The sequence below is a fragment of the Haliotis cracherodii genome, unplaced genomic scaffold (assembly GCF_022045235.1).
Source record: "Haliotis cracherodii isolate W230 unplaced genomic scaffold, xgHalCrac1.p SCAF_3, whole genome shotgun sequence".
Taxonomy (NCBI): domain Eukaryota; kingdom Metazoa; phylum Mollusca; class Gastropoda; order Lepetellida; family Haliotidae; genus Haliotis; species Haliotis cracherodii.
In genome coordinates, this window is record NW_027266286.1 from 66062746 (window position 1) to 66082972 (window position 20227).

At 41.1% G+C, this 20227-nt stretch overlaps 1 protein-coding gene across 1 annotated transcript; it reads left to right on the forward strand.

The window, feature by feature from the left end:
- The first annotated feature begins 934 nt into the window (after positions 1-934).
- LOC139473567 (microtubule-associated protein futsch-like) lies at positions 935-20227 on the forward strand. The gene is made up of 11 exons (XM_071256225.1): positions 935-1022; positions 2776-2935; positions 4150-4247; positions 4999-7214; positions 7907-8454; positions 9850-9982; positions 11444-11620; positions 12193-12378; positions 12860-12937; positions 13847-14047; positions 15858-20227. Exons 2-10 carry the CDS (start codon positions 2784-2786, stop codon positions 14045-14047), a joined length of 3789 nt encoding a protein of 1262 aa, XP_071112326.1. The 5' UTR covers positions 935-1022; positions 2776-2783; the 3' UTR covers positions 15858-20227.

The window sequence follows — 20227 nt, forward strand, 5'->3', positions numbered from 1 at the left end:
TGCTTGCCGTAAGAGGCGACTATGCTTGTCGTAAGAGGCGACTAACGGGATCAGCTGGTCAAGCCCGTTGACTTGGCTGATGAATGTCCCAAATGCGTGACTCGATTCTCATGACATCAATCACTGGGTTGTCTGCTCCAGGCTCGATTATTTACAGACCGCCGTCATAAAGTTGGAACAACAAAAGATGTTTGTTGTTATCAGGAACTCGCATGAAAGGGATGAAACAAGGGCTGGTCTGCTCGGAGTCAGTATACTATGTCCAAGTGGTGTATCCATGTACATCTTCAGCATGGTATCTCAGTGGGCTAACCCTATAAATGCGAAAGCCTCCTCTTAAGACACGCATAATAATAAACGATTATTATCAACAGTTAAATAATGATATTTTTCTTATTGTCCTGCCTAATGTAAAACAAAATAACCTTTTCTACCATTAAAAAGAACCAACCCCGGAGGGGCTTGTATAATTACAAAGAAAACACTCAAATGCATCACCCTTACTGAACCACTCACGGAAAGGCTCCTTATGTTTAGTTGTCGGCGTCTCACTGCAGTATTTTGTACTCAAATGCTTCATAACTGCTTAAAAAAAGTAGGCCCAACTACCGAGAATCGTCACACTAGTAAACACTTCTGTTTGTATTAGGATCTGAATATTTGCTTTCGCGTTTATGGTTATACGGACAAAGAGCGTTTGGAATGCATACGACTGTGTGCGTTCTTATTAGCGCACGCGTCCCTGACCAATAAAGCTAGTTGGAGTATAATATCACGGATGTTTTTTAGCCGTAACTTTTATTTGATAAACATATTTGTATTAAAGGAACCATAACAAAAACACACAATGGTAAATTTGATAGTTGTAATCACTCGTTTTATTTATGTATAAATTAGACCAATGCAACGCAGCGAATATATTTGCTGCAGTGCAGACTTAATGGCGGCATCCTTGTTGCAAAGTTTGCATACGACACTGTTATTTAAGTAAAATAAACAAGCTAAAAACGTGTAACTTGCAGGTAATGTAACCAAATTAGCTTTTCATTTTATGTGTTAGTCAATGCATGTAATATTTATTTGTGTTTTATGATCTGCAACTAGCTATTTAGACAAGTAAGATGTCCACATGATAGGAGATTTAAACCGCGAAAACTGATAACAGTGACCGAGTGGTATGATAGAATTACTGGTTCCGCATTTACGTGCGACAATATTCCAGATTTCGCATAGAATCAGTTCAATATGTGTTCTTCTTCGAGTAAAGCAATTTCCCTAAAATAACGTACATTATCGTTTGTATACAAGCAGAGTTGCCTGTTTTCACGACAAAAGAAGGCTGGGGTGTTATGGTTATGGCTTCTTTTACTCATGCCTTAAACAATAACTGAAGAGGAGGCTCGAAAGACTACGTTAGAGTAAACATTTATACGTTCGAATTTTCTACTTGATGATTTTCAGGTACGTATGTATAAATATTACGAACTGCACGCTTTTCAATGAAGTGAAAGTCGTTGAATGTGTTGACCAATTTGTGCAAAATTTTGGATCATGTTCATTCAGTCAGTATCAAACTACATTTTGTTCATACCCCAGAATCTACTTATACATACCCACTTGACATGGAATTCTAGACTTTAATTTATTTAACTAACTCTTAAAAAAGGATTTGCATCGGATAAGGAGAAAGGTTCAATTTAACCTTATATTGGGGGGGTGGGGGTGCCGTATGTAAAAATTATACTTACAAGTCACACATTGTTCCTTTGTAATCCAGGGTTAGTTGTGTTAGTGTAATGGTAAGTCATACAGACCCTGAAGCAAATATATCCAAAACAGCCCATACAAGACTGTAATATATGGCAAGCCTAGATACTGCAGTGCTCATTTTTGTTATGTTTTATACCTGTAATTTACAACTGTTTTTATCCGTAAAACATGTTCATTTCAGAGACTAGATATTAGTCTGGTTAGCCCCAACAAGGTCTTTAACCCTTAAATGCCCTTTCCAATTCAGCACCCCTTTGCAAGCCATAGCCCTATAGAATCTTTAGGGTTACGCACCCTTTTCCAATCTTATACAGTAGTTGTGAGTTATGGTTAGCTCAGGTTTTGAGGTTTGCAAGAAAAAGTGGTCATGGCATTCTATTAGTGATGTCAATAAATTATCCTATCTTATTATATCCTATTATAATATCTACCAACACGGTACTAAATGTGTTCCTAAAAAGTGTGCCCAACACAGTGTAATTGTTCAAGGCACCTGTATACATTAACTGTTGAACCCGTGAAGATCCGGGGTAGAATAGGTCTTCAGCAACCCATGCTTGCCGTAAAAAGCGACTATGCTTGTCATAACAGGCGACTAACAGGATCGGGTGGTCAGACTTGCTGACTTGGTTGATGCATGTCGTCGTATGCCAATTGCGTTGATCAATGCTCATGATGTCAACCACTGGATTGTCTGATCCAGACTAGATTATTTACAGACCGTCATCATATAGCTGAAATATTGTTGAGTGTGGCGTTCAACTACAAACAACATGATGAAGCATGAATGTTTGGTAGGACCATATCTGTGGTGTGTTTTGTAAGTACAGAAAGAAGACAACATACATAGCAATGTTCATCAAAGAATGTAGCAGCAGGTGCTTATTTCCCACACTGTTCACCTATAATCTGCTTCAGTTATATTACTTATTGTACCCTGCAAGAGTTAAACTACTCTATTTGTAGTATGCCACTAATTGAAATTGTCATTCATCTATTTGATAGGCTTCACAATGCCAAGGGTGACACGGAAAACACTGACTGACAGTCCAACCCCATCTCGGATGAGTCCACGGGCTACCACAAAAGCATCAACTACAAGTTCCCGGGCTTCTCGATCCACCGCAGATTCCCCTTCTCCCTCACCAGGCACATCTACTTCCAGGTGAGTTGCACTCTAAACCGGTTTGTGTCCTGTTTTCATTTGGGACTAGACATCAACATGTTTAAAAATATTTTAATTACATTTTCTGAAAAAGGGACATAATTTGTGGAATACCTCTTAGATATTTTGATTGGCAAGTCAGTGTTGTGATTTGTATTTCATATCTACATATATTATTGAAAAATACTGTTGACATGTAGTGATGTTAGATGGATCATGAGTAATTTTGCAGTTGGTGTTTATGCTTGTTTCTGGATGAAACTTAAATCACTTAGGTTGCTTTTTTTAATGTCTTACTCCTTAGTCCGAAATGTCATAGTGACCTGTGAATAACTGAGTGTGGGCCAGACAAACCTGTTCCATATTATGAGCATGTCTAATGTCATTGGGGTACAATGACACATATCACCATGTCTGACAACCTAATTCTATTTATTTATCTGTTATACATGTCAATTGCTGTCAAACTGTACATCGAGTGTTATGGTATATGCTGAATGTGGACTTGTACCACTTTACATATTTCAACATATTAGAATTATCAAGTATTGGACCAAGATTCCTAAAATGCCTATTCATAGATTACCGTTAAGGCCCGTTTCATTACAATATGTGTATTGATTATCGATCGGATCGCCTTCTCTGGGCGACGCCATTTTGTTTGAAACAAATGCAAGTGATAAGAGAGGTGGAATCTGACTGGTCAGTAGGAGGGACATAGAAGGGACATAACTCATAATAGCCACTGGTGGCGCTATAACCGAACCCAAAAGTTACGGCAAGGGTTGAAACTGGTCTTTCTTTGTCAGTTAACTCCCTTGCCTCGGGAAGAGGTATTTGAATGGCATAATTAACTTTCATGTTTAAGTTTCTGCCACGTCCTTATTATGTCTCTTTTGGAATTCCTGTTAAGAACAGTCCCCCAGCATTCTTTTCTTGCATCATGGATGGGGTGGTCAGAATCAGTGACCTGATTATTCATGCCATTGTACCCCAATAGTGTGGATTGGTGACAGTTTTGTCTGTTCCAGACTTGATTATTAGTGAGAATGTTTGCATTAAACATGTTAAACAACAAACACGACAATTACTAATTTTAAAGTTAAAATTTTGGCTGCTGGTACCTACAAATAGCAGTACTTTTGAAAACAGTGAAATGCACAGACACAGTTAGATCAGCGAGCCAGATTTTACATAATGTGAAAATATTTCAGATCTCGATCATCCAGAAGTAGAGGTGCTGAGATCCGGTCAGAGCCTGAAGTAGTAGATGTAGTGACAAAGCCAACAAGAGGACGGCAACAGAAACAAGGTGAGAACATGACTGTCATCTATTGGGCTTGTAAATATCATGAAGGAGACTCAAACTTAAAAACGAAAATTAGATGAGAAATTAAATGTTCAAGGGATTATCCAGACCTGCTCAGAGGTCTGCAGCAAATGACGGTACAACTTCCCAATTTCTCAGAATGAACACAAATAAGATGTTTAAAAAATCAAATTTTAAACAATATCATAATTATTTCCTAATTTACCCGCCAAGCATGCCAAGGGCACTCAGTTTGGATTCCTAGATAAATCCCTGATCCTAGAAGAGCAGAGAATGGTAACTTTGTTTTACAGTTTTCTACAGTCTCCCTTGCATTCCATGTTTGGTAACATTTCAGAGGAACTCTCAACACTTTTGCGTGATTATTGCAGCGGTAGAAACTAAAAGTTTTAGTCCACTACTCCTTATAATGATAACATATAGCAAAACCCTTAAAATTTGCAAATTTCTACTAGTCCTTGTGATACCTTAACTATTATCCAGTTTGGCAAGGACGACGGGACTAGTGCCAATTTCTAACGCTGTTATTGGCGTTTTTGTCTCTATTGAAAATACTGACTGGTTCATCTGGTTTGAATATAGCCTCTTTTGTATGTTATTGTTTTTCACTAAAATATGTATCAGAGATCTTTCTTAAATGTTTAAATGGTACAAGCTTGTTAGAATCTACTGTGCAGAATTCTTAATTTGAAAGTTGATCAATTATATGTCATCTTCAATTTAACTCATGCAGGTGAAGGAGATGATAATGTCGTAGAGAAGGGTCGCAGTCGTAGCCGAGCAAAAGCTAAAGTTGAAGAAGAAACGGAAGAGGTAGCAGCTGAACCTGCACGGGCCAGTGGGCGGAGTCGGAGTCGAGGCAAGCCTGTTGAAGCTGACACTGACACACAAAAAGAGGCAGCTAATAATACTAGCAGTCGAAGTCGTGGTAAAGCAAAGGCTGAAGAAAGCAATAAAGATAAAGCTGTTGCAGAATCAGGAAGGGCCGGCAGAAGTAGAGTGAAAGGACCTGCAAAGACACCGGAAGAAAAACCAGCAGAAACAGGGCGGGGCAGTAGAAGCAGGTCCAGCAATAATGAAAAGGCGGAAGAGTCTACTCCAACCAATAGTAGAAGCAGAAAAGGTGCTAAACAAGTTGACAACACCCCTGAGGAAGCTGCCGAGACAAGCCAACCCAAGAGCAGAAGCAGAAGCAGAGGTAAAGCTGCTGAAAGTAAATCTCCAGAAGTGGAGGCTGACACAGGCAGAAGGAGCAGGGGCAAGCCTGTTGAGAGTTCCGTCAGTGAGTCTGTAGGATCAAGTAGATCGTCCAGTAGGAGTCGAACTCCCAAGCCTGCTGCAGAGGATGTTGTTGAACCAGCAGTTGTGGAAGACAAGGGCAGGGGCAAATCTCAGGCTAATGGGAGCACAAGGGGCAGCAGGAGAAGATCTTCAGGTAAGGTTGAAGATGCTGTGCCAACTGAAGACACAGAGATGACTCCTCCTGGTAGACGCAGTGGAAGAAAACAAGTCAAAACTGAAGTTGATCAGACTGTTACTACGAAGAAGCGACAGAGTGGAAGGAAGAGCAGCACTCCAGATAATGACAGCGAGGCGCCCATGGATCAAACTGACAAACAAGCTGTTGTTCAGTTGACAAAACTGAGAGATGATGAAGTTGAAGCGGAAAATAAATCACCAGTCAAAGCTGCTGATGAAGAGGCCATGGATGAGGAACCTGTGGACAAAGAAGCTGTCAGTGGGAAAGTCGTTCGAGATACCAAGGAGGAAGCCGTATCGGAAGAGAAAGAGGAAATCGAAAGCGTCCCAGAGGAAGAAAGTACATCAGAGGATAAAGTACCAGATGAGCCAATGGGAGAGGAGAAGGATAAGGCAGAAACAAAGGATGAAACAGAAGTATCTAAACCTGAAAAAATTGAGGAAAAACCTGTTGAACCCAAAGAAAAAGTAACAGCTGACATTAAGGAGGCTGTAGTAACTAAAGAAAAGCTACCTGTCCCTGAAGACAAGGAGATTGATAAAGTAGATGGTGATTTAGCAGCAGCTGAGCTGCCTAGCCAGAAAACAACACTGCCAGAGACTGAACCAGAACCAATTGAGACCGACAAATCTAAAATATCAGAAGATATCGTTGAAGAAAAAGATGAGAAGAAAGAAGAAAGCATTGTTGAGGCAATGGAAACCGATGAAGTCGAAGAGAGTCCAGCAAAGAAAGAGTCAGCACCATGCAACGGCACTATGCCAATCCCAGAAGTCCCGGCAGACCCCGAACAAAGTCCGGAAAAACAAAATATTACAGTTACTGCATCTCACGGTCAGAAAAGAAAATTAGAACATGATGAGTCCTTTGAAGAAAATGAGAGCAAACGTGTGTGTGTTGAGAGCCCAGTTAAACAAGACACTGAAGCTGGTGACATGGAGGTCTCACAACCAGATGATAAAGCAATTGAGGAAGTTGAGTCCCGTACATCACAGCAGCCAATCATTGAGCCAATATCTGATGTGTCCAGTGCAGAGGAAGAATCTACACCTGCTCCACGGGTTTCCATCCAGGAGCCTGTTCTGGCAGAAAAGAGCCTAGAGCCTCCCGTTGAGAGCAAAGCGCCACCTGTTGCAGAGTGCAAAGAATCTCCTATTGAGATAAGCAAAGAACCTTCAGTTGAGAAAAGCAAAGAGCCTTCTGTTGAGATAAGCAAAGAGCCTTCTGTTGAGATAAGCAAAGAACCTTCTGTTGAGATTAACAAAGAGCCTGCTGTCGAGAGTAAAGAGGCTGTTTCAGGGGAGACAAGTCATAAGGCTACTGAAGGGGTGACAAAGGAAGAGCAGCCTAAGTCAGCAGATGAGGACTTGACATCTGGCTATGTTATCATCAGCATGGACGATGTACCCCCCACTGATAGTGCAATGGTGAAGGAGGCACTTCCTAATCACACAAACCAAACTGAAGTAGTAAGTAGGATGACTTTTTCGGAATTCTCTCTTTTGAGTAATTCTATAAATATGATATTGGTGTATCTAAAAAATATGCTTGGTTCCAGTTACCTAACCATACCTACATTTTACTCCCTATCCAACCAGGCCTCGGTTTAAGGAACTTGATGTAACTAGCACCAAGTGCATGTTGTCATTAAAACCTTTTTGCACCAGACAAAACCAGGTTGCCCGCTGGTCCCAGAAATTTATCAAATAATCTTGAAGTTCCTGAAGTTTAATGATGTCAAGCCCCCCAAAGCATGACAAAATACACATAACAGGGATTATTAATGTGGGTAAATAAGGTTTTGCCGTACTGACAGTGTTCAATGATCCATGTTGTGGAAGGTTAGACGCCAATTTAAGTGTTTTGACATGCACTTGGTAATTAATATTAGGTTGCATTTTCAATATTAGGTTGTACTGGTGCATGTTTTATATAGCTAAATCGAGTCGTGATTGACTGTAATATGTTTACACAGTTACATTAAGAGGCAAATCTATATCATTTTAGGGTAAATAGATTTCACTGTTTGTAATTATAAACATATCATGAAGATGAAATAAGAAAAATTGACTAGTTCTGGAAGTATGACAGGGGAAATAGGAGCACATTGTCCCGTGAATTCTGCATGGCTGTTCATGAAATCATTTCTTGTGTCTTGCAGAAAGTCCCGGACAGTAGGTCTGAAGAGGAGAGTATGGAGGTGGATGGGGTTCCAGCTGTCCCTGAACAATCTAAGGTTCCTGCTCCTGCAGCTCCAGCAGCTCCAGCAGTCACGTCCGATATTGCAAATGGCACATCTCAACAAAGTTCCAAGTCTGATTGTCACCCATCAGCAGATTCTACACCAGTCACATCTCAGCCCATTGATAATGCTAAGGAGTTGACCAAATCAGAACCAGTTATTCCGAAGCCTCTTCGTACCTTTGATCCTAGTCCAGACATTTTTCACCGTACTTGTGTACGTAATCCAAACATTGACTTAAGTTCCATCACCAGTTCCAACAAGTTCAGTGTTGCAAGCTACAACATTCTGGCCGAGTGCCATCGGCTCAAGGGCGACTATAGCTACACTGATGACAAGTATCTCGAGCAGGAGTTCCGCCATCAGCTGCTGCTTCGAGAACTGGAGTATTTGGATGCTGACATTTTGTGTTTACAGGAAGTCAACCCGAAGTACTATGCCACACTTTTACAACCTGCTCTTCAAAAGTAAGTCATGGTTATTGATGAATTAGAACTCAGGAGATGTACAGAAAATAGCTTTTGAGAATGTTCATTGTTACTTGTCACTAAATACAGCTTTTGGTCTGTCCCTTTCTTGTAAAAAGCCATGCAAGCTGTCTGGATGGCCTGTATGGATATTATGGCGTGATGTTTCATGTTGTCACTTGTCACATCACAATTGACTGTTTGCACTTGAAGTCGTGAGTCCTCTTCAACAACATTGTGGTATCTCAGGTTAGTCATTGTGGTCCCCAGCAGCCTATGCTGGTCGTAAGGGGCGACCTAATGGATCAGGTGGTCAGACTCACTGACTGATTGCATGTCATCATCCCCCAACGGCATGGATAGTTGCTCACAATATCAATCACTGGATTTTCGTGTCCAGAGTTGATTGTTTTCAGGTCATCGTCATGTAGGTGGAATATTGCTGAGTGCGGCTTCAAGCTATAAACAAGGCAGACCAAATCTGGTACAAGACAGATCTAATCATGCTTATTGTAACAGAATCATTGCTTGTAACTTGTGAACTTGTAAAGATAATTGGTTTCTTTTTCATTGGTTGACACAGTATGTGTTGCATGTGTTAGTAGCTTGGTGTACAGCACTCTAAGTGAGTGAGTGGGTTTGGTTTTACGCAGCTTTTAGCAATATCACGGCGGGGGACACCAGAAATGGGCTTCACACATTGTACCCATGTCGGGATTCGAACCCGGGTCTTTGGAGTGACGAGCGAACGCTTTAACCACTAGACTACCCAACCGCCCCACAGCACTTTAAGAGTGGGCTTGTGCTCAATGAGTTCAGCTCACAGGATCCTGTACACCCTGCTTGTAACACATGCAACAAATATCATCAGTACAAGTTCACAAATTACAAGGTTTATTTTTGGGTGAAAATCCAGTATACTCCACTTATATGTATCTCATGACCCCAAAGACTAATATGACCATCACTGTAGCCTATGCATGTTGTAAGTGACATGTGTCGGTGGAAGGAACTCGTGAAGATCCGGAGTAGAATTTGTCTTCAGCAACCCATGCTTGTACCAATGGGATCGGGTGGTCAGGCTCACTGACTTAGTAGATGCATGCCATCGTATCACAATTGCATAGAATGATGCTCATGCTGTCAATCACTGGATTGTCTGGTCCAGACTCGATTATTTACAGACCGCCATCATATAGCTGGAATATTGCTAAGTGCAGCATTAAACAACAAACAAACAAACTAAAGGTTTAAGGACTACTCCGTTATGTGGTCTTTGAATCAAGAAATGTGGTAAGACTCTTGTGTGTCAAGTACCAATGAAAGTCCCAATAAACTGACTGCTGGATCTCTATCACATCCCATTGTTAATCGGCAGTGTTGTGTATATTCCAGGAGTGGATATGAGGGCAATCTTATGAAGCGAACAAAGGAGGCGTTCGATGAAGGGGAGGCAACTTTTGTCAAGACAAGCCGCTTCAGTATAGAGTCAAGTAAAGGAGTCTCCCTGGCAGATCTGTCCAAAAAGGTAATAGGTCATAGTAATTAATAACCCTATGTGGGGACTCCGGTTAGACTTGGACCCCAATAACCTATGCTTGATGTAAGAGGTGACTTAATGGATTCGGTGATCAGTCTCGGTGATTTGTCGATTGCGTGTCATCATATCCTAATGGAATTAATTGTTGCCCATAATATCAAGGACTGGATTGTCTGGTTCAGAATCAATTATTTACAGGCCACCATCATACAGCTGGAATTTTGCAGTGTCAAACGTCAAGCAAATACAAAAACAAACAAAAGCCCATTGATAATTACACTGAATTGGCGACTTATCATGATGACACCACGGTTGTATATTGTTTTAAAGTGGCAGTGATTTCTAAAGCATACAGCTGTTATACATTAGATGCATGTGATGGCACTGTTAAATTGTTTCTACTGTGAAGTAATGGCATTGCTAATCTTACTGGTTGCCTTGATGTGTTTTTGCATATATTTTTCATCATGGCTGTCACATCTGGTGTCGACCTGTGATGATCTGGTGTAGAATAGGTCTTCAGCTACCCATGCTTGCCGTAAAAGGCGACTATGCTTGTCGTAAAAGGCGACTTACAGGATCAGGGTGGTCAGGCTCTCTGACTTGGTTGATGCATGTCATCGTATCTCGATGCTCATGATGTCAGTCACTGGATTGTCTGGTCCAGACTCGATTATTTACAGACCAAGTAAGACGAGTTCTATGGATGAACAACTTCTTTATTACAATTAGAGCGACGTTTCGGTGTAGATCCTAACACCTTTATCAAGCAATAGATGGAGATGATGGAAGCCACTGTATTAATTGGATGGACAAAAGGATTTAGCAATTAGGTGATGGTAAGCAGACGGGATGTAATAGCCTTGGTCTCTGTTCATTGCTGGCTGGATCCTTTTGATGTAGATGGCTTCTAGGAGTTTCCTGATTTTGTAGTCTGATTGGTTGTTGGCCAGGATCTTGATGTTGTTCCACTGGATGTTGTGATCGGGGTGGGTTTGGGTGTGGTCGGAGATGGCTGATTTTGAGTCATTTTTTTGTACTGAGGTCTTGTGTTCTTTTACCCATTAGGATTTGTTTACTCTGTGCTCATTAGTCATCCACTGGCTTCCAATTAGCTTAATCACCTCTCTTTGTCCATCAACTAGTCACTGTAACAACTTAGATGTCAAAAAGTGTATATATACCTATGCTGTTTAGCCCTATCCATCTATTGCTTGATAAAGGTGTTAGGATCTACACCGAAACGTCGCTCTAATTGTAATAAAGAAGTTGTTCATCCATAGAACTCGTCTCACTTCATCACTCCAACTTCTAAATGCCACTGAAAGAAGTTATTTACAGACCACCATCATATGGATGGAATATTGCTGAGTGCAGCGTTAAACAACAAACAAACAAGCAAACAAGCAATCACATGTGGTGTCACATTGAGGTGTGTTCGTGTTACAGAACATCAACGAGAGTCTGAACAAGGAGGTACAGCAAGCTGTGGAGGAGTATTTGGATCGAGCTGATGTCGTCAACGTTAGTCGACTTCGATGTAAACAAACAAACAAAGTCGTCACTGTTGGAAATATTCATGTTGTTTGGGATAACTTCAGCAGTCCAGATGTCCAGAGTATTCAGGTATGTGTTGTTGGATGATGGTTGTAATAAATACTCAGTTGCCTGTGATTTGTAAGAGGTTTGACATGACAGTGAGTGGTACATGCGTCCCATGCTAAAGTCCGAGGTTTGACTTTGGACACTGTGTGTTTTCAGATTTGAGGATCAGACTTCTCTCCCTCTCCCTCTTCCTCTCCCTCTTCCTCTTCCCTCTCCCTCTTCCCTCTCCCTCTTCCTCTTCCCTCTCCCTCTTCCCTCTCCCTCTCTCTCCTTCTCCCTCTCCCCCTCCCCTTCCCTCTCCCTCTCCCTCCCTCCCTCTCCCCCTCCCTCTCCTTCTCCCTCTCCCCCTCCCCTTCCTCTCCCTCTCCCTCCCTCCCTCTCCCTCTCCCCCTACCCCTCCCTCTCCCTCCCCTTCCCTCTTCCCTCTCCCTCACCCTCTTCCCTCTTCCCTCTCCCTCTTCCCTCTCCCTCTTCCCTCTCCCTCTTCCCCTCTGTCTTAAAAAAACAACTCACCATTCACTCACACATGATGCAGGTTATGTTCGATATCTGCTTGCTTCACCGTGATGTAGAACCATGTGCTTGTGTTACAGATAGCGTCGGCTGTGAAGGAGCTGGTGAGTCAGGCGGGCAGTGACAGCAGCCCCCACTTCCTGTGTGGGGACTTCAACTCCACAGCCACAAGCGTTGGCTACCAGTTGGCCCGGGACGGATACCTCTCCGACTCAAACATCGCCTCCTTGCAGGCTGTGGAGAATCTGAAGTTGGAGTCTGGATCTGTGAGTATACAACCCCTGTTGTGATTCTGGCTTAGAGTAGGCCCGCAGATTGTTTTGAGCCATTAAGCATTTACTCTCAAGTTATCAATCACTTTAATTGTTTTCTTTGGATATTTTGAAATTTTTTACTCCCTTGGTTCCAGTCTATTGGGTATTTTTATTCCAACGTTTTTTGAAATAATTCTGGTTAAAATGTGCTTTCATGTGACTTCTATTTTGTATTTGTTTGTATTCTTTCACCAATATGTAACATGTCACATAAACTCACAACAGCGATATACAAGTCTAATTTAACAACATGCAAGATGGAGAGCCATTTTTATGCATTATAGCTGCAGTAGTGTTCACATACATGCATTCAGTCAGTAGGTAGAGCGTTTTGCTTTGTGTGGTATGAACATTGGATAGACGCTTTCAGTTTTTGCAATTGTTTGCCATGTTTATAAGGACTGGCTTTGATGGTTGTCTTTTGTTTTTTCAGAAGGCTTTGATCAATCACTTGTGGGGGGCCTTCCAGCACACCTCCTCCAATCTGAACAGTGCATACAACACATGTCAGGTAAACTGTAGTTCCAGATATACATTGGAAACTTTGATGTATAATGTTAGCTAAGGTCAGAAATAGAGACGATTTTACTCACTTGTGTGTCATACTGATTTTAGGAAATGAGTGTCAGAGTTCTTGTATTTCCCATGAATTTTGTAAAATCCGTATGACACACATGTGAGTGTGATGCTTTCTCTTATACCCATTATTTCTTAATCCTTTTGAGCTCCCCTTTAGAAAAATGCACAGATCACCACCTCTGTCCTAGAAAACCACAATTTGTCGAATTACGTCAATAATTTTCAGCTATGATGTCATTTTTAGTGTGATGTCATTCCAACTGTTCATCACAATATGATTCAAATGATGCCAATGCTGTTCAAGTGACTGAAACAATACACACAATACAATGGTGCGCAAGAAGTGATGTTTGGACTGCTGCACATACAATCTTTATGAAGTCGGTTATTTCTATTAATAAACATTCAATATGAACTTGTTGTTTCAATGTAGTGGAAACTTATGGAAGTTTTCTGATATTGGTTGTGACAAGTCTTCACTTTAGTGTATAACAGAAGGGAATCTATGTAGAGATGGAGAGGTTGAGTTAGACAGCAGCTACTGGGAACAGCATATGGGTCAGGGCCTTGTTCCACGATCATAACTCCCATACTTGACATATACTTTCCTGTACTCCCCAGAAACCTATGCAGGTCACGAGAGGCAACCAAATGGATCGGGTTGTCAGGCTCTGTGTTGTGCCTCATTAACCAACATGGCTTAATGCTGCATGGCCAATTTGTATTTTAGTGTTATGGGAACATTTAACAAGAGTGTTACTGGAATGTTGGAACTGTATATTCAAATGCTATTTACACTTATCACGTGTCCATGTTTAACGTGAAGTCTGCTATGTTTCAGGACGGGGAGCCAGAATTTACAACCTACACAAGTAACATGTTGGAGGGAGTGGATTATATTTTCTATGGCAGCGATGGACTGGGTGCGGCCGACATCCTCAGGGTCGTGGACAGCGCAGTTTTGGAGGAAACGGGTGGGATACCCAACCAGGACTTCCCATCAGACCATCTCTCACTCAAGTCAACCCTCTACTTTAAATAGGTAACTTCCCATCAGACCATCTCTCACTCAAGTCAACCCTCTACTTTAAATAGGTAACTTCCCATCAGACCTTCTCTCACTCAAGTCAACCCTCTACTTTAAATAGGTAACTTCCCATCAGACCATCTCTCACTCAAGTCAACCCTCTACTTTAAATAGGTAACTTCCCATCAGACCTTCTCTCACTCAAGCCAACCCTCTACTTTTTATAGGTAACTTCCCATCAGACCTTCTCTCACTCAAGTCAACCCTCTACTTTAAATAGGTAACTTCCCATCAGACCTTCTCTCACTCAAGCCAACCCTCTACTTTTTATAGGTAACTTCCCATCAGACCATCTCTCACTCAAGTCAACCCTCTACTTTAAATAGGTAACATCCCATCAGACCATCTCTCACTCAAGTCAACCCTCTACTTTAAATAGGTAACATCCCATCAGACCATCTCTCACTCAAGTCAACCTTCTACTTTAAATAGGTAATGTCCCATCAGACCATCTCTCACTCAAGTCAACCTTCTACTTTAAATAGGTAACATCCCATCAGACCATCTCTCACTCAAGTCAACCTTCTACTTTAAATAGGTAACGTCCCATCAGACCATCTCTCACTCAAGTCAACCCTCTACTTTAAATAGGTAACATCCCATCAGACCATCTCTCACTCAAGCCAACCCTCTACTTTAAATAGGTAACATCCCATCAGACCATCTCTCACTCAAGTCAACCCTCTACTTTAAATAGGTAACTTCCCATCAGACCATCTCTCACTCAAGCCAACCCTCTACTTTAAATAGGTAACATCCCATCAGACCATCTCTCACTCAAGTCAACCCTCTACTTTAAATAGGTAACGTCCCATCAGACCATCTCTCACTCAAGTCAACCCTCTACTTTAAATAGGTGACACTACCGCTGTAAGGGTATCTCGGACATGGTGAGGTGAGGTGAAATTGGGTTTAACGTTCAAGATAATTGCACTTATATAGCAACGTGTAAGTGGCTGCTTGTACTAGTCCGTACTGATGCCGATTTATAGTGCTAGCACACTCAGATACCATGCCGCAGTTTAACATGAATACCCCACTCAGACACAGTATACTGACTCCGAGCCAACCAGTCCTTGTTTTAGCCCCTTAATGCCGAGCACCAGATAGGGTAACAACAAGTACCATCTTTTAACGTCTTTTGGTATGACGCAGCCGGGGATCGAACCCCGGACCTTCCGCTCTCCGGGCGGACGCTCTACCATTAGACCACGGAGGCAGTCTCTCGGACATGGATGTCCCGCAGTAACCTTGGTATTATCTGCCTTCTACAGATTTCTTTTCCAGTGAGACTGCCTACGTTGTCTTGTGGTAGAGCGTCCGCCCTGGTTTCGATCCTCGACCGCGTCATACCAAAAGATGTTAAAAGATGGTATTTGTTGTTAAACTGCCTGGCGCTTGACAATAAGGAGACAAAACAAGGACTGGTTGGCTCAGAGTCAGTACACTGTGTCTGAGGGGGGTATTCTTGTTAAACTGCAACACGGTATCTCAGTGGGCTAGCACTATAAACTCGGCATTATTTGGGACTTGTTCAAGTGCATACACACGCTCACACATATATAAGTGCGATAATCTTGAATGTGACATTAATCCCCATTTCACCTAACCATCACGAAACTCATATTTCATACTTGCTAAATCTTCCACCAAGTTGCAGATAATTAACTTTTGGTGAGACCATCATTGTTAGTGAGCAGAAGGATCCCAGTCTGACTGGCATTATCTATGACCAGCTAGTAACCATGACTTGTCTCTGTTGCAGGTACAGGCAATACTGACAGTCCAGCTACATCACAGAATTAGCATCACCCTGGCTTCCTCTCAAAGAAAGGACTACATTGCTTCTACAAAGACAGGGAACAGATTATTTATATTTTCTGAAATATTGAAGTATTTGTCAAGGAAATATCCAGATCATGGTAAAATGAATTGGCTGAATTAACATGTCAGCTTTGTGTGTAACTATATTATAGTTAGGCTTCCCAGGAGCTGGACGAGTGCTGAGCAAGTGTCAATGATTCTTTATATGAGCAGCCATTTGCAGCTGTCTCGTTGGGTATTCCATATTTCTTCTCGGGTTCGAACACAGTATGCAGTTAGGGCAGAACCTACAGATCGATCTAGCAGCTAGTTGAATGGGAAAATGATCTAGTCTAAAATAAAGCGAAGTATGACGTGAAATATAGAAGTCCTTAGATTGGACCTGCTCTCTGTAGCAAGTTCACTGTTTCAGGTTGAATGTTCACAGTTTGTCATTATCGTTAGTTGTTAAATGAACTACCTGAAAAGTATTTAGCGGTATTCCTGGACTTGTTAGTTTGTTAATTTTATTTAGCATTTGTTTGAAGGTGACGATCAACACAATCTTGAGACATCACACACTGATCAGGTGTAACAACTATGGGGTGTTTTCACGTTTCATGAATATTGCAGTATTTTTTTACATGTTGCAGTCGTGATGTGAATGTGAAAGGAATTAATGCATAGACCAAAATGCAGTATCTAATACAGATATATAGATATTACACTAACTTTTATCAAACTGCTCTCTATCTTTACTGGAATGTAAAGAACGGTAGTAACTTGCAGGTGTTGGTTAAATTTGAATTAGAACATGTGCTGCTTTGTAAATATTGCAAATTATTAGTGCTTAGCAAAATGAAGGCATGTTACATTTCGACTCCATTTTGCACGAGACTGATATCAGGACGTGTTAGGTTACAGAAGCAGTTGAAGATACTCATATATCAATACCTTCATTGTCCTACTCTTACATGTTGCATTATAAATTGAACTTGGATATTGCATTACACTGTGTGTAGTTTACACACCCAAGTTTTGCTTGTTAGGAATTGTTTACTGTCAGGAATGCATCTTATAAGCCTGTTATGTTTCAATATGGTCGTGTATTGCATGGCACGTCCCCTAAGTTGTTACACCTGTAGATGCTGGGACATACTATGACTACAAACTGTATTCTGTATGTTAAGATGTTCGCATTACTGACTGTAGTATTTATGTCCAGCAGATACTCTCACACAAGCTATAAACTGTATGCCCAGCAGTGCTCTGAGTACGAACGATACTCTGTACGCCCAGCAGTACTCTCAGTACAAACTATAGTCTGTATGGCCAGCGGTGCTCTCAGTATAAACTATAGTCTGTATGCCCAGCAGTGCTCTCAGTACAAACTAAAGTCTGTACGCCCAGCATTACTCTCAGTACAAACTATAGTCTGTATACCCAGCAGTACTCTCAGTACAAACTATAATCTGTATGCCAAGCGGTGCTCTCAGTACAAACTATAGTTTGTATGCCCAGCAGTACTCTCAGTACAAACTATAGTCTGTACGCCCAGCAGTACTCTCAGTACAAACTATAGTCTGTATGCCCAGCGGTGCTCTCAGTACAAACTATAGTCTGTATGCCCAGCAGTACTCTCAGTACAAACTATAGTCTGTATGCCCAGGAGTGCTCTCAGTACGAACTATAGTTCTGTACATCTACTGACTGAATTAAAATTTAGCATCAACATCTTGTACACCCGGTTATCTTCCCTGAAGCCAAACAATGACTCGTATGACAACCTATTTTTGTTACCAGATTACTGTTTGTTTGTTCATTTCTTTATTATGAAATTAGTATTGTAAATACTATGGAATAGTGTGTGCGTTGCCATTTTGAAGTCACCTGGTTTCACCGAGACATCACAAAAACACAGGAGCAGTAAGTGACACATTTCCCTACAAACTTTTGCATGCTGACACTATATGGCTCCTAAGGAGGCTTTATCAATACACCACCTCATCTTGTGGACTGCAGTATAACTTGTCCCATTTGATACAGAATAAGCATGTGTTGGGGTGAAAATTGAAGTCCAGCTGTGAAACACAACCACTTGATATGGCTGGCCACAGTAGAGTCACATGATATGTCAGTGCAGTGTTCGAAACCATCTCAACTGGAAATAGGTAGCTAATTTATTTTTGAAGGGCAAAATCGTCTCCGCATTGACAAGCAGCATGATTAAACTCCATGTCAAGTCTTACACAGAAATATATGGGAAATATTCTTGTTATATCATACCATGAAATATTATGAAGTTGTTACAATCTGCATCCTCCCACCTCTCCCATGAGATGTCATCTTGTATTCAATCACACAGCAAAGACACAATGCAAGTGTTCCCAGTGGAATTACTGGTGTTACTTGGCTGGAAAGAGTGTTGGCTGCTTGAGTCTGCATCAGCAACATTCTTTTAGACGCTCAAACGTCACACTTAATTCCCAGGTAGTTTTTCTTTTTTACTCTTAGCATTAAACCCTGGGGCTTGTTCCACAGAGCGATCGTAGCGCAACTGCTGTCATAAGCCTGTGTTAAAGTATGGGAGTTACGATCACCATAGTGCTGAGACTGCTTTGTGGATACCGGCCCCTGCACTAGCACCAATTCCATTGCCAGAGAACCAGTAGTTGTGCTGTTCAGACTTTTACCTACTGCATTTGAATATGTAAAGGGTTTTCAGCAACAGTCGCTGGTTCAACACTTTGCTATTACATGTGCTTAGTCAGGATAGATACGATTACAGGTTACATGCCAACATGGTTTTGTATCACACATGCCCTCATTCTGTAATCGTTGAATATTTTAGCTACATTAGCAATTTATTCTTAACATTTCTCATTATTTTATGAAGTTGTTAAAAAGTGTTGTAAAAGGTAGAAATGTTGGTTTATATCAATTTCATTTTAGACGAAACTGTTTTAGAAATAAATCTGGCTTCCATGGCACTCCTCACAAAACGGTTTGTTATATCTAGACAAAGACATTGCTTGTATGTAGGTATTTGAGTGCAGGGATGTAAACTTCCAATATTGGTGCGAAACAAATTGTGAAAAACTTGTACTGGAATAATTCGAGTTGTTGGTATCTTGTTCGTGCGGGCATGGGAAACATCCCGTCTTATTTTTTTAAAACACCGTTTATACCTACAGGCATATGGTGCAAACAGCTTGACAAACTATATAATATATTGCCTTATTTTTAACTGCTTGTATCCAGTACCTATTGCCCACTTTGAATTAGAGCCCAATGCTTGCCCGAGCAAAATGCACCTTATTACCTTAAATAGGCTTGAACACTGTGTATTCCCAGAAGAATTAACTGTTTAATTGGCATTCTAGAAGTAGGTGCGTGAATAAAAACATGTACAACTGTATGGATAAGTTTCTGGTTCATGCAATAGCGATATTTAATAACTAAGAATCTACATCGTAAAATGTCCCTAATGCAATTAACCAGAAGTTGGTATCGATAACATACGTTTCTTACCAAGCAGAATTGTCTTCCTTTATCACAAAGACTCTGCATTAATAGTTTCTGCTTGGTTGTCTGGTACAGTTAAAGGTTGGAATAGGCAGGTTATTTCCTCGAAGCTGTTATGTTATGTGCAGATTCACACGTTCACTATCCCATCCTATGCTTTTATATAAAAAGTTTTACCTACTCTTACTAATCAGTTGACTATCAGCTGCGTATCCACTACCCATTGGGTATTCTTTGGCTGACTATGTCCTCAGCAGGCTATCATTGTCTTAAGAGATTAATAAAACAGGGATTTGTGACACCCATGGCCACCAAGTGTGAATACTATTACCTTTGAAAACTATTTGAAGACCAAAACTTTGCCAAATTTGTGAGGCATTACCTCAACACAAACTGATGCCCACACTTTCAAACGCTGGCTTGCCTTCTTCTGGCGCCTCATTCTTTACAAGCAATCAAGATATTGGCGTCTCTTGCTGATTACTCCTCTGTCGCTGCTGTACCAAAGGCTACCCAGCCTCACTCATTCACACACTGTCTCCATCTACCGCCATCACATAGGCTGCAGTGCTATCCACACAAGGACACATGCCCTGAGGGTTATATATGGCCCAGGGGCAGAGAGAGTTCATCCATCAATGTCAAATCATACAATGCCATCGTGTCGTGAGCAAATTGCAGGTTTGGTATTTTATGTATTGTTGTTATAACATTTTATAGTATTTCACAGGTTAAAGAATTTTTTTTTTAATATGTATTTTAGCGCACCATTGTTCTTTATAAATCCATGTTACGTCATTCATTACA

Bases quoted from the DNA above. Each gene is read 5' to 3' on its own strand.
- LOC139473567 (XM_071256225.1), top strand. From the start codon at position 2,784: ATGCCAAGGGTGACACGGAAAACACTGACTGACAGTCCAACCCCATCT. The intron at 2,936-4,149 runs GTGAGTTGCACT...AAAATATTTCAG, and splicing joins CCAGGCACATCTACTTCCAG to ATCTCGATCATCCAGAAGTA. The intron at 8,455-9,849 runs GTAAGTCATGGT...TGTATATTCCAG, and splicing joins TTACAACCTGCTCTTCAAAA to GAGTGGATATGAGGGCAATC.